The sequence below is a fragment of the Anoplophora glabripennis genome, unplaced genomic scaffold (assembly GCF_000390285.2).
Source record: "Anoplophora glabripennis isolate ALB-LARVAE unplaced genomic scaffold, Agla_2.0 scaffold115, whole genome shotgun sequence".
NCBI lineage: Eukaryota > Metazoa > Arthropoda > Insecta > Coleoptera > Cerambycidae > Anoplophora > Anoplophora glabripennis.
The window spans coordinates 518,737-533,850 of record NW_019416234.1 but is presented as its reverse complement, the minus strand read 5'-3'; the positions used below and the strand labels follow the sequence as shown (position 1 = coordinate 533,850).

Here is a 15,114-nt window from a genome sequence, read left to right as displayed (position 1 = left end):
TAGAACGAAATACAACAACATTCGAAGAATACATATTCACTTGATTCATTATAATTTGACATCAGCAAATCTTCCCTTAAGATATGTACCATTATTAACGAATCACCTTGTGTATATTAGTCAGTTGGCAGAATGGAATTGCAATTAAATAGGTTATACCTATTATTGATAGATAGGGACACAAACTGAAATACGATTCGACAAAGTTGCATTCAATAATTCAGGAAATAAATTAATATCTAATTTCGAAAAAAGAAATAATGATTGATTACATATTAGGTAATAAAATCTGTTGAAGCTTTTAATGAAGATAAACACCTTCTTGTTTTCTATGATTACTTGTTTAGACTCTGTTTTTGATTGCTTGAAATGATTTTAACTAGAATTCTTAGTATTATGAGTACCGGCGACAGTAAAGTGCGTAAGTAATCTGAGTGTTATCATAACTGCCAGAAGATAGCAAATTGTTTTTTTCTAGTCATAATGATGCAAGTAATTTTATTTACAAAATATATATTAAAACAAAATTAGTTTCCTAATCAGCTTCCTACAAATACTAAAGTAAAATTAATTCGAGAAAGAATCTTGTCTACACAAATTCTAGGAGGGTACCTAGGTAGAAAACTAAACACCCAGTACCTGTGATTTTATTTCAATAATTTTTTTGCTTACATATTCAGGGGACAGTGGCAAGTTAATTAAATTTGATAATGTGTTAAGTCGCCATAGAGTTCTACACATTCTGTCTCCCAATAGTAATTAATGTCTTACGCATCGATAAGGGAAAGCTCTGAGAATATTACACCTTTTTTTTTGTTTGATCAAGGTAGTCAACTATTACTTTTGCTACACGTAGGTGATATTTATCTTCTTAAAAAACTAGATTTGAACTCATCCTAAGGTTAGGGTATAGCAAGAGGTTCCAAAACATCTTGGAGTAAAACAAAATATATCTTCTACAAGCAAGCATTTAGACTAACAGAAAGTTTCCCAGTGTCCAATCTAACAATAATTAGGTTCGTGTAAATTGATTTGTTGCGTTTTGCAATAATGCTGCTCAGATGTCTGATATAAAATACTCCATCATATCATGATGAGTTGTCACAGGCGCAAAAAAAAAGAAATACAATCATTTAAGCAAGAAATTGAAATCAAAACTAAAGGAAATAGAAAATGATTCTTGTGAAAAACATGTTTCCAATCTAAATAGACGAAGATACTTTCATTTATAACCTTAAAAGATAAGAGAAAACTCATAACAATATCAGCTTCTATGTTTAAATAATCAACACCTCGGTAAAGAAAAAATAGATCTATCCGAGTAGTGGAAGAAATTTTATTTCAATCAGTCCCAGTGCAAGAAAAATACAAATATTTTTCCTTCAAAGAAATAAAGGTGATATCAGCAAACTAAACTTAAAGTAGGCTTCATGTCTTAACCTTATAATAACTGGATTGGTTAACGAATTTCCAATAAAACGGTTAGTTAAGCTAATGTACATCTTTAACGCAAAACTAAAATCTAATTGCTGGTTCAATTACCCATTTATAATGATACCTTCCGGTATCATTCAGATCCGGAATATATTATTCACAATCAGACGTTGCATCCTTCTGTCCAATATGCCTAATACCATCGATTTCATTCCCCAAATGTATCAACAAAGAGATAGATCAGTAAGACTGAATACTAAATCGTCAATTTAGATTTCGAGAATCTCATTACTCAATACAACAGAGCCGTCATATAACTAATAATCAATCATGCAACAGGAAATCGACAATACTGATGTATTCTTAGACATCGTCCAAATGATCGATAAAGTATGGCAACCAGAATTATTACCTAAAATTGAAAAAATTCTCTCCTTCAAGTACCTATATCAGTTTATTAAAAAAAAATAACTACTTAAACAAAAGTTAGAAACTAAAGTTAATGAAATCTCTGGCCGTTATAATATTGCATACTTGGTCCATTATTGAACGTTCTATATACATCTGACCTTTTTAACGATAACCACTGAAATATCAATAAGTACATTTGCCGATGACAGACACATTTGCAACTCATGCAAACCCAAAAATAACTTGAGTCAATTTTAAGCATATCTCAACTTTATAGAAACAGTAATTTCGGAAATGGGAACATTCATTCTAAAAGAGAGCCATTGCTCCATAATCACCCACCCACAAATATAACCATTATTAAGATCAAGGCAAATATAGCCATTATGCAGTCTAACATACTTACGAAGTATTACCAATGTTCCTAGTATATCTTAGATACTGATTAAAAATGCCGTATTTAAGTGCACTTATCAGTAGAAGAAGAACTAATTGAAAATTCAGCCTTACCAAATAATGGAACCCTTATTGCAACCCGTTAATGACAGACTACGGAAAAGGATATCATTTATAGACTTAGAGGAAAAGCAGAGAACTCGGAGGTTTAATTTTCTATGCCTATTATTATATTATACAACATATGAAAATTGATTGCAATGATTGTAAGCAACATGTAGTGGCCGCATTGGGTACTAGTACGAACCTTTTTGAAATCTTTAAATTCGCCTTCACACGATGCGAGATTCGATCAGTGAATCGCCCATAAATCAAATTGTGATTGTTCTGCTTTGATTTAACCACAATTAAGCCTTGTGTGCGCATGACAAATTAATTTATTATTTACTCTCCAAATCACATAGTATGCAGTTACCTACATGAATCGTGGTTCTAGAAACACAAGCCGTTTGACGTAGGTAGCTTGTTAAGACTATTGACCCTTGACGTGTAACTCGGGAAATGCCACTGACTGTGGTAAATCATAGAACGGTGTTTGCAAATCCTTGAACTGAACTACAGTCCTTTGACTTCTGCAAAATTAATAGTCGAGGGAAGTTCAGAAACCACGCACCAAGATCTCCGAACGTAGGGAACTGACATGATTTACAGCTTCACAAACTCTTGACTTGTTTACATGTGTAAGAAAAGCCGGGACGTGTAGTGATTTATTTATTAGTTCTCGGAACGGATGGGCCAAAAAGTAAAATATTTCAGTCAACACAAATTATCGAAAGTTGAGAGTTTCAAGTAGGTAGCGTCATCCTTCGGAGAAATTTAGAAATATTTTTAACAAGTTCACGTAGAGTCGGGGCCATGTGTTACGCAGGTATAAAGAGAAAAATCGATATTTTTAATAACGCGCGAAACCACGAGAACAGCGTAGAGGTGCCAAAGTAGAATTAAATTAAATTGTTAATTTGATAATGATTGGAAAAGAAAGATATATGATAAGCTGTTTTTTTGGCGGATTTTCCAAGCTTTCCAATAAATGAGATTGACTGATCCGTCCCGTATCTTTACACGGAGTCAATAGAGGAAGGTTAGGGTTATTTGTAAGTTTAGTCTCAAAATTACTGAGATAACTATTAACATGGCATAGTTATGCCAAAGCATCCCGACATTCAGGGTTCCCGCCAGTAAGATAAGAACAGAAACGTCTGGACCCAAGAAAGGGGCGTGTCGAAGCGAAGTGTCGAATTCAGGAGAGATCTAGGAGAAAAAGTCAGTTCTTCCTTATGTTCCACATTGAGTAGTCGACTTAGTTTTAGAGTCTTGGGCTAGTTAATTAAATTTAATAATTGATAAGTTTTTCCAAATTTTGCTATGAAGCGCGCATTCCCTGAATCTCGGTACGCTGTCGCGTGTCAATAAATTAATTAATAATGTTGTTCGAGCCGTTGTGTATGTTATTTTGTTTGTTTGTTTGTTTTGTTTATTGTTATTAAAACCCTTCCTGGAAGTTTTGGTGTTTCTTTTTGTTTCTCTCAACTTCAGTGTCACCCTGTATAGCCAGCCACTGGATTACGTTCTACGTAAGCAATAGAAGGTAAGTGCCTGAAATTCATTCTCTGAACATACATTTCTAAGTTCTCACATATTAATTAAAGTATTATGATAATTATAAACTCCCTTTCGAGAATTAAATAGTAAACTCTTGTGAAATCCAGACTCGTTATGATACTGGTCAGAACGATAGATAGATAGATGGATAGATAAAAAATAACCCTTCAGGTTACACATGTCTTTCTGCAATAATGGATCACAATAAATTACACAAAAGGAAGCGGACGCTGTAATTTATTACTGATTGAGGTACGAACCACGCGCCGTTTTGACACTTCATAGACCATAGTGAACAAAGGTTCAGTTCCCTGTTCATGTAAATTATGTCTTCGTTTCTGACCCACTTTCGTCCATTTTGCAATATTTTATCCAATAGTACAACAGCTGTTGCTTTTATTATTTTAGAAGATATTGCTACCTCTTTCTTCGATATATTAGATTGTATATACAAATAAACAAAATATAAAGCACTATAGCCTGTACAAATTGCAGTTCACCGATCTGCAAATCATAACTTCTGTAGTGTTTTTTTTTTAATATTATTTTTATCGGTGTCTAATTTGTATCTAAAATGATGGCTGATCAATTACAGTACCTACTAAAGAGATAAGAGAAAATAGAAGCTAATTGTTTCGCTACCTTGCCAAGGATTATGCTGATGGTGTTCCCCAAGGAACTATATTGGGCCCTTTACTTTTTGTAATATATACTGCCTATTGCCTGATCAGTGAACATCATTCTATTATTACTTCGAAAATTCATTTATATGCTGACAACTGTCGTAATTATAGTACGTTTTTACTCCTTGTCAATAACAAAATTGAACCAAGACACACAATATTTTTGACTTGTCTCTTAAAAACTCATTAACTTTGAGGGTTGCTTTGGGTGTTCAAAATTGAAACTCTTTCTCAACGATAAGTAAAAAGTATTTTTTTAACAAAGTGCAGTGGAAAGATATGTTGTCGGAGCGAGCGTTCGTTGGAGAGTGCCTGGTGTAGTTCGAAAGGTATCAGTATCTAGTCCCTGGCACCAATCTGACGTAACCCTTTTCCCGAACCATAGTGTGTGTGTCCTACGTTGCAGATTCGTCTGTTGTTTATCACTTGCAACTGTTTGACCGGTCCGGCGTCAGGCTGAGACTCTTAACATGATACTTAAAATGGGTTACATGCAGATATGCGTACCCACAACTTTAAACCACCCAAAAACTGTAGCCATTATAGGAACAAAGGGGCACTTTAACATGGTTGTTTCATGGAGTCAATAAATAGTGAATAATGTTTTAATACCCATTCTAAATGAGTGCAAAAGTCTAGGTATTTTGATTAACATAAATTTGTATTTTACTTCCCACATTGATAACATTAAATAAGAATTTGGAACATTGTGGTCCATTTTTGAATGAATATTCTAAAGCAAAATCCCCATGCACCTTTTTTTCATAAAACATTCCCAAATCAACTGACTTACTTCGCAAATAAATTTGTTTCTTTCATTTCATGTCCTCTTTTCAAGGTTTATGTAGCTATTTCGTTTGTTTTGTACAATTCTCCGCCTCTAAAAATGAACCATGAACATAATTTAAATATCTAACAAATATGTAACATTCAGAATCTAAATTATAGATGCGGTACTCACTAATTGTTTGTATAATTGTTTACGTCAAAATATGTTACGTTAAATTATTCAGTTCCTCCTTAATCGCTGTAGATTTGTGGTCATGTGCAAGGAAATGTCAACAAAAAACGCTTTAATTCCTTTATACATCACGAAATGCTAATTAAAAAGCATGGAATTATCATTTTAGAGATTGTAATTGACGTCAGAAATCTTTATTTATTTTCTCACGGCTCCATGTGTTGTCTGCAAGACTGCAGTGATATCCCCTCGTTGCTTATTTATTTATGTTTGATACTGGCAAGAACCAGTTTCTTTATCTACTGCTACCATTTTTCATATTGACAATTAGAAAATATTCAACGTTAATCGATATACAAAAGTAAATTCGGATATGCGAATATACAGGGTGATTCACAAGTTATCCAAAAAAATTTGGATTAGATCGTTATGAAAAATAGAGACAATATCGTAAACAAATTTTTTGTAAAATTCCTGAAACAGTTTCCGAGAAAAAAATTATTGAAGTTGTAGTATTTACAAGCCGTACATAGCTGGGCTACTGAAGTCTCTAGCGTCATTCGCCCTGTGCGCTGTACGCAATACGCTCTTTCTCCACGTGGACAGAGGTGATTCCGAATACTGAAATCCGATTTTATTATTAACGTTTTTGCGATAGTGTTTACATTAGTTTTTCAAGTGTCACTAATGGCTTACACACGTAAGCCGAGTACACACTCGGAATTGATGGATATCGTTTTAATTTATGGTGATGCAAGACAACATTTTTGTTGTGGTGACGCAAGACAACATTTGTGTTGTGATGACGCAAGACAGCATTTGTGTTAGTTCGTAAATATGTTTACATGTCGGTGGACAAAATTTTGAACAGTAGTTGTTATATAAGGTATGTCAAATTATTTTATTAATTAAAACCAGAAATTAATTTTTATTAATTAATAATGACAATAGCAGCAAAAGCAGATGAGATGAAATTAGCATATGGTTTTAAAACTATGTAATAATGAAATAATTAATAAAAATAAAATATATAAAATTATTGGAGGACACGAATAAAAAACTACATTAATAAAACAGCCCCATAAAAAAGACTTTGTACTAGAGACACTGCCAAAAAAACAATTTACCAGGTCACTTTTTAGTGAAACGCTAAAACCTCCACAAAATAGGGTGAATGTAATGTAACAATTTATAAATACTTTCAAAAAAACACTTTAAAATAATATTTTAAACATTTGAAGGGAACATAATATTCAAATTATTTGACATTAGGTGTGAAATTAGCCCCCTCGTAGGGATGGGTTTGTATTTAATTTGTATATGTTTCTTTCTAAAGTTCAAAATATTATCTTAAAATGTTTTCTCTAATCATTTATAAATTGTTTGTTATATTTCACTATAAACTTTTTCCTTATCCTCATTATTATACCATATTTTAGCATTTTACTAAATAATTTCCTTGTTAGTTGGTTTTTTGGGAGGCGGGTTTGGGTTTCGGGTTCAAAAATTCCCCAAATTCTAGTTCTTATTTTTTTTTTTCCGTTGCTTTTTTTTGTGGGGCTGTGTATTATTAAAATGTCTAACATTTTGCTGAGCATATAACCGAATACTCTTCTTAAAATTTTCACCAACACTATGAAGAAATCCGAGTACGTGTGTCGCTGAAAGCTTGCTTTTTCAATTTCTCATATCTTAGATACATCGTGGGAGAAAAAAAGTAAATTTTACTTTTTACAACTCTCTTCAAGAGAAAGTCAGAATTTTTTAGATCGAGATATCTATTTAGTCAATTAAGGGATCACATGCATAATAGAGTTTGATTCATGCTCGTTGAATAAATGGTTCTAGATGTGATATTTTCCAGGATGCTACAAAGACAATTAAAAGACCATCAAAAGAAAACTTAGAGACCTTAAGTTCAACAAGATCAGTGGCTATTTTCGTACCATCAAAATACGAGAAACCATGATAAAGCTATTCTATCGAAAAGTGGATGCAGAATTTTATACTCGTTTTGTTTTGTTTGTAGGCTTCCGTGGCTGTCGTTAATGGTTGAATGATTTCCGGGCTGGTTGTCACATCGTCGATTTACAACTCTTGACGTTTCGAGAGACATATCGCTCTCTTCTTCAGAAGTTACTTTAAAACTGGAGATCTATTAATCTTGTCACTATTTATATTTGATGTGGTCACTGATCCATGACGTTGCGGTGGGTGACTTCGTACGCGTTGTTGACGTTCCAGTGGATTGCTGTTACGGATGACTCTCCTTCATGTACCTGGCAGATCCACGCCACCGTTTCTGTTGAAATTGTTTGGATTTTTGTAAATTTCTAATGCTTCTCTGTCTAGTCGGGACCAAAATCTTCTCTCTCTCACCACCATGTTGGATTCACTTGGATCCACTGTGTGTCCCGTGTCCGCTCTATGCTCTGCTACTGCCGATTTTTCCCAGTTGTTATTTTTGAGGTGACTTTTGTGTTCCTTTAACCTCGTGTTGATGTGCCTTCCTGTTTGTCCTATGTAGACCTTTCCGCAAGAGCAAGAAATACTATACACCCGGGGCCCGAGACCTGGTCGTGGTTGCAGGTCTTTGGAAACGCTGCCGCCACCTTCTTTACAGTGCTGAATACTGTGTTGATATTCCTTTTCTTCAAAAGACGCCTGATTTTATCTGTACATAGTACAACCTTTAACGTAAGGTAGATACGTCGTCGCCAAGTACTCCCGTTTCTCCCTGGGTGTATGTCTCCTCCTGCTAGCTCGTTCGATATTTCTCGCGATGTAGCCATTCCCTTTCAGGGCCGTGCGTAAGTGTTCTAGTTCTTCGGCCAAGTGTCTTGGCTCGCTGATGATCCCCTGTTTCTGGTCTGGGTGGTGGTGGGATTCCGCATTCAGATATCTGTCTGTGTGAGTTGGCTTCCTATATACCCGATATACTAAAGTGCCACCTGGTTTCCTCTCAACCAAAACATCCAAGAAGAGAAGGACGGCATTTTTCTCTGCTTCCATGGCAAACTGGATATCTGGGTGTATCCCATTGATGTGATCCAGGAAATCCACTAGATATTTTTCATAAAATTAATAATTTTAAGTACCCGGTATGTAGCGTTTGAAATTTTCAATTTAATTGCTATCTAATGCAAAATGAAAACATTGTAAAGTTGTTGGTACATAAAGTTAAATTGTTTTTAACTAAGTATGTAGGTAGGTACATGAATATGTAAACATATATTTAGGGTTTTCCCAAATTCAAAACTGTGTTAAAATTTATTGACGTAAATCCTAGAACAGGTAATATGGGAATTATTCTAAAACTAATGGATAAATAATAACCTCTTACGTTTAATTAAATTAATATGAAAATAATTACATGAATGCGTATACCTACAATACCAGTAAAATATAGATTATGTATCTTCAAAATAAGATGTTCTCAATAAATAGGTAGGTATGTACGTGCCTAATTATTTAATTTTAGCCTTGAAAATACTAAGGATAAACAATAAAAAATGATCGATTTTTAATTTGTTGTTCCTTTTCCCAAAAAATGTTCCAAATGAGCAATAAAATACAGGGTGATTCACAACTTATCCAAANTTCGGATTCAGGATAAAAAAATACACAAAATCAAAGTACTAATGTCTTTTGTACAGTGCCTTTTTTTTGTGGGGCTGTGTATTATTAAAATGTCTAACATTTTGCTGAGCATATAACCGAATACTCTTCTTAAAATTTTCACCAACACTATGAAGAAATCCGAGTACGTGTGTCGCTGAAAGCTTGCTTTTTCAATTTCTCATATCTTAGATACATCGTGGGAGAAAAAAAGTAAATTTTACTTTTTACAACTCTCTTCAAGGAAAGTCAGATTTTTTTAGATCGAGATATCTATTTAGTCAATTAAGGGATCACATGCATAATAGAGTTTGATTCATGCTCGTTGAATAAATGGTTCTAGATGTGATATTTTCCAGGATGCTACAAAGACAATTAAAAGACCATCAAAAGAAAACTTAGAGACCTTAAGTTCAACAAGATCAGTGGCTATTTTCGTACCATCAAAATACGAGAAACCATGATAAAGCTATTCTATCGAAAAGTGGATGCAGAATTTTATACTCGTTTTGTTTTGTTTGTAGGCTTCCGTGGCTGTCGTTAATGGTTGAATGATTTCCGGGCTGGTTGTCACATCGTCGATTTACAACTCTTGACGTTTCGAGAGACATATCGCTCTCTTCTTCAGAAGTTACTTTAAAACTGGAGATCTATTAATCTTGTCACTATTTATATTTGATGTGGTCACTGATCCATGACGTTGCGGTGGGTGACTTCGTACGCGTTGTTGACGTTCCAGTGGATTGCTGTTACGGATGACTCTCCTTCATGTACCTGGCAGATCCACGCCACCGTTTCTGTTGAAATTGTTTGGATTTTTGTAAATTTCTAATGCTTCTCTGTCTAGTCGGGACCAAAATCTTCTCTCTCTCACCACCATGTTGGATTCACTTGGATCCACTGTGTGTCCCGTGTCCGCTCTATGCTCTGCTACTGCCGATTTTTCCCAGTTGTTATTTTTGAGGTGACTTTTGTGTTCCTTTAACCTCGTGTTGATGTGCCTTCCTGTTTGTCCTATGTAGACCTTTCCGCAAGAGCAAGAAATACTATACACCCGGGGCCCGAGACCTGGTCGTGGTTGCAGGTCTTTGGAAACGCTGCCGCCACCTTCTTTACAGTGCTGAATACTGTGTTGATATTCCTTTTCTTCAAAAGACGCCTGATTTTATCTGTACATAGTACAACCTTTAACGTAAGGTAGATATGTCGTCGCCAAGTACTCCCGTTTCTCCCTGGGTGTATGTCTCCTCCTGCTAGCTCGTTCGATATTTCTCGCGATGTAGCCATTCCCTTTCAGGGCCGTGCGTAAGTGTTCTAGTTCTTCGGCCAAGTGTCTTGGCTCGCTGATGATCCCCTGTTTCTGGTCTGGGTGGTGGTGGGATTCCGCATTCAGATATCTGTCTGTGTGAGTTGGCTTCCTATATACCCGATATACTAAAGTGCCACCTGGTTTCCTCTCAACCAAAACATCCAAGAAGAGAAGGACGGCATTTTTTTCTGCTTCCATGGCAAACTGGATATCTGGGTGTATCCCATTGATGTGATCCAGGAAATCCACTAGATATTTTTCATAAAATTAATAATTTTAAGTACCCGGTATGTAGCGTTTGAAATTTTCAATTTAATTGCTATCTAATGCAAAATGAAAACATTGTAAAGTTGTTGGTACATAAAGTTAAATTGTTTTTAACTAAGTATGTAGGTAGGTACATGAATATGTAAACATATATTTAGGGTTTTCCCAAATTCAAAACTGTGTTAAAATTTATTGACGTAAATCCTAGAACAGGTAATATGGGAATTATTCTAAAACTAATGGATAAATAATAACCTCTTACGTTTAATTAAATTAATATGAAAATAATTACATGAATGCGTATACCTACAATACCAGTAAAATATAGATTATGTATCTTCAAAATAAGATGTTCTCAATAAATAGGTAGGTATGTACGTGCCTAATTATTTAATTTTAGCCTTGAAAATACTAAGGATAAACAATAAAAAATGATCGATTTTTAATTTGTTGTTCCTTTTCCCAAAAAATGTTCCAAATGAGCAATAAAATACAGGGTGATTCACAACTTATCCAAATAAAAATTGGGAATAGATGCGGCATGAGAAATGCAGTCAATATCGTAAAAAAATTTTTGTAAAATCCTTATAGTTTCCGAGAAAAAAATTATTGAAGTTATAGTACATTCAACCACTACATAGCTGGACAACTGTAGTCTCTAGCGTCATTTGCAATACGCGTGAGAGCCACGTGGCCTTAGCGATTCCGAATACTGAAATCCGTCGTTGCGATAGTGTTTACCTGTTATCTGTGGTGTTTACAATAGTTTTTTAGTAGTTAGTGTCAAAAATGGTTTGCGTTTATAGCAACTCAGAGTTGTTGATGGATATCGTTTTAATTTATGGTGAAGCAAGACAACATTTGTATTGTGGTGAAGCATTTGTGTTATGGTGAAGCAAGACATCATTTGTGTTAGATCGTAGAGAGTAAGACGAACCCAAATGTGTTTACACGTTAGTGGATAAAATTTTGATCAATTGTTGTAACATCGGGTATGTCAAATGATTTTATTATTTAAAAACACAAATTAATTTTATTAATTAATAAAGGCAAAAGCATTTCAATTTGCCGAAATAAAATAGGCGCTATAAAATTATATTTATATCTTTCCTTGCGTACGTTTTTGTCCGTTTTTATCACCGGTCGCCGGTCGCATTGTGCGAGGTCAGGTTTTACAGTGAACCAGTTTCCAGTGCCGTGCAGAAGTGTATTTTTAAATCATTTTCGATCTGCCCTTTTTGATTTTGTCTTTACAAAATTGTATTTGTAAGGGTCCCCTGTACATCCAGAATTTTTTTTGGATAAGTTCTGAATCAACCTGTATTGAAGGAATTAAAAAAATTCAAAATCTGTGTTGACAGACGTAGATCTAAGAGAGAGAGAGAGAAATATGATTGTACCATTAATTTTATTGTGACGTCTCGATTCAAAATTATTATTGAGCACATGTAGTAAACTTCAGAAGGGAAGAAAACCATAACCTTCAGAAGCAGAAGTACTTAGCATAAAGTATTTCATCCTGGACTTAGAATCAATATGTATAATATACTACAGGGTGTCCGGAAAGGTCATGTCAAAACTGAAGGGGTGCACAGGGGAACTCATAATAGTTGTAGTACTTTCTGAAATAATTTTTCCTATCGGACTTTGTTGTGGTAGTTATTCGCCTTCAAAGAAAGAAGTTTCAAAAACAAATTCAATTATAACTCGTTACCACGACAACAATGAAATTTGGGCAATTAATGTAACTCATGGTAATGCTCATTTCCAAGTTTAAACTGATATTCAGTATACCTGGATTATACAGGAGAGGAAATTATCCATTTAAATTTATACATCTTTGACAGTGCTGCCAAATTTGATTCTCTTTCATAGTTCGATTCCCCTGTCACTTTGTTAAAAAATATATATACCGTATATCAGTCGATATCTTGTACTGTTTTTGAGAAAATCTAATTTTTTTATCAACATATATTTACTGTATCAAAAATGTGATACTAATCTTTTTGTAAAAATCTTGGTTTCTATAGAATTAAAAGAAAAAAGAAAACTGTTAAGTAAGATGTTCAATATGTGCACCTTGAACTTCAATGCATTTCCTGAAATTGCCCAAACACCTCTGCTGTACTCAAAATAACTTGTGGTGATCATTTCTAATGATCTCGGCGTATGTAATATGCGATTTAATAATTCTTCCCTACTATTCATAGGAGTTTGATAAACAAGACCTTTAAGATGGCCCCAAAGAGAAAAATCGAGATGATTTGGATCGGGAGACCGAGGCAGCCACAGAAAATGACTACCTTGACCGATCCATAGATCGGGAAACGTGGTAATTAAATAAGCCCTTACTGCCCTGTTAAAATGGGGTGGTGCACCATCGGGCATAAGCCACATGTTATTTCAAATATTTACAGGGACGTCTTCCAATAAAGGATTAAGGTGTTCTTGCAGTAAATATAGGTATTTATCCCCAGTTAAAGCGTCATCAATGATATGTGGTCCCACTAAGTAGTTTCCAATTATTCCCATCCATTAATGACAAATTTTTGTTAGTGTTTTGTCTGAATAATAGCATGGGGGTTTTGGTCACTTCAAATATGCAAATTCTATTTGGAAAGCTGTTGCCGTAAATCCGAACAGCTTCAGAAGCATTAAATTCTGCAGGTTCGTACATTAGATGAATATCTGCAAATTTTTCACAGCTAAAATCCTCCATGATATTGAATTAACAAATGGTGTCAAAATGATTTACGACAAATATCTTACATGCCAATTATACATATTTGTTGACAGTCATCTTAATTTCCAAGATTTTTGCAAAAATTTAATATCGCATTTCTGATACAATACACGTATGTTGATAATAAAATTCGATTTTCTCAAAAACGGTACAAGATATCGACTGATATGTGGTATACCTTTGTTTAGCAAAATGAGAGAGGAATCGAACTATGAAAGAAAAATGCCAAATTTGGCAACGTATAAATTTAAACGGATAATTTCATGTGCTCCTGTATAATCCAGGCACATTAAATATGAGTTTAAACTTGGAAATGAACATTACCATGAGTGTCTTTAATTACCTAAATTTCATTGTTGTCATGGTAACGACTTAGAAGTTATAATTGGAATTTGATTTCAAACTTCTTTCTTCGAAGGCGAATAACTCCACAACGAAGCCCGATAGGAAGAAATTTTTTATTAAGTACTACAACTAATTTGAGCTCCCCTGTATATCTCTTCATTTTTGACATGACCTTTCCGGACACCCTGTATATGCAAATAATAACTGTTCTGTTGTAATACTCGGGTTGTATATCCAAAATTGGTATATACAAGTCAGAACAGTATCGATTAACATAGTGAATTTTCATAAGTAGCACTTGCAATAGAGATCTACGCACTACGAAACTTTTGTCCTTATAAAAGTAGGCAACTGTCAAGTTAATTACTTTCAAATTTTGGCAAAAGTTTATGTTAAAATTTTAGTGAAAATGAGTCAGGTTCAATTATTGAATCCACTCGACGAAAACTTTTTCTACAATAGTATGTTGGCCAAAGCATTAGTGCAACTGATTCCTCCAAATGGTAAGCGGATATCATCATCGTTAAAATATGACAACTAAATACCGTTTGTAGAACGCAAAGTTATGAGGGCATGGTTTGATAAGTTGTTAGAATTAGGCAAAACCAATAAGGACAAAGAACTAAGGAACGAGTACATGTGGTTCATATTGTTAATGCTGCAATGCCAGAAAGTTAGAGAACCATTCATTTCGATGCCACCAAGTGATCTTGAACCACTTAGAGATTTAGTGGTAAGTAGGACAGTATTTCTCATTCCCAAAATATTGTCACTATTCAGTTGTGTATTTCTTCATCCGCTTTGCTTTTGACCGTCGTTATCCTTTTTAGCCTTCGAAAGTGTACGAAGAAATTTTGGTAGCAAACGACGATAATATGGCATGGTTAGAGAACCTTGAGGCTGGTACGGGTCAAAAACGAGTTACATTTAAAAATTCACCACCATCTACCTTCTTTGATAATCAACCTATACCTCATGAAGGAATTATATGTTATCTCTCTGCTTTCAGTGATAGAGAATTCTAACACGCAAATAATTGAAGATTATATAGAAGACGAAACCATTAGAAAATTTAATAATTTAGTAACAGTAAGCTTATATAATCTAGTCCAGAATAGGTAAGAGCATAATGTATACTTAGAAAATATATTGTTTTAATACCATTTTATGTATGATGAGAAATACAGAAAAGCAATAAAAGTATTAATTAAATGTAAGTAAACTTGATATGCTGTATTCTAAGTACAATTTTTACCACCAGACTATGTAAAAAATACTGTGTGTA

General features: G+C 34.3%; 1 protein-coding gene across 1 annotated transcript; it reads left to right on the top strand.

Moving 5' to 3' along the window:
* The first annotated feature begins 14,238 nt into the window (after positions 1-14,238).
* Positions 14,239-14,854, top strand: LOC108904370. Its single transcript, XM_018706891.1, has 3 exons — positions 14,239-14,332; positions 14,384-14,562; positions 14,660-14,854. The coding sequence occupies exons 1-3, from the start codon at positions 14,239-14,241 to the stop codon at positions 14,852-14,854; spliced, it is 468 nt and encodes a 155-aa protein (XP_018562407.1).
* Positions 14,855-15,114: the final 260 nt, after the last annotated feature.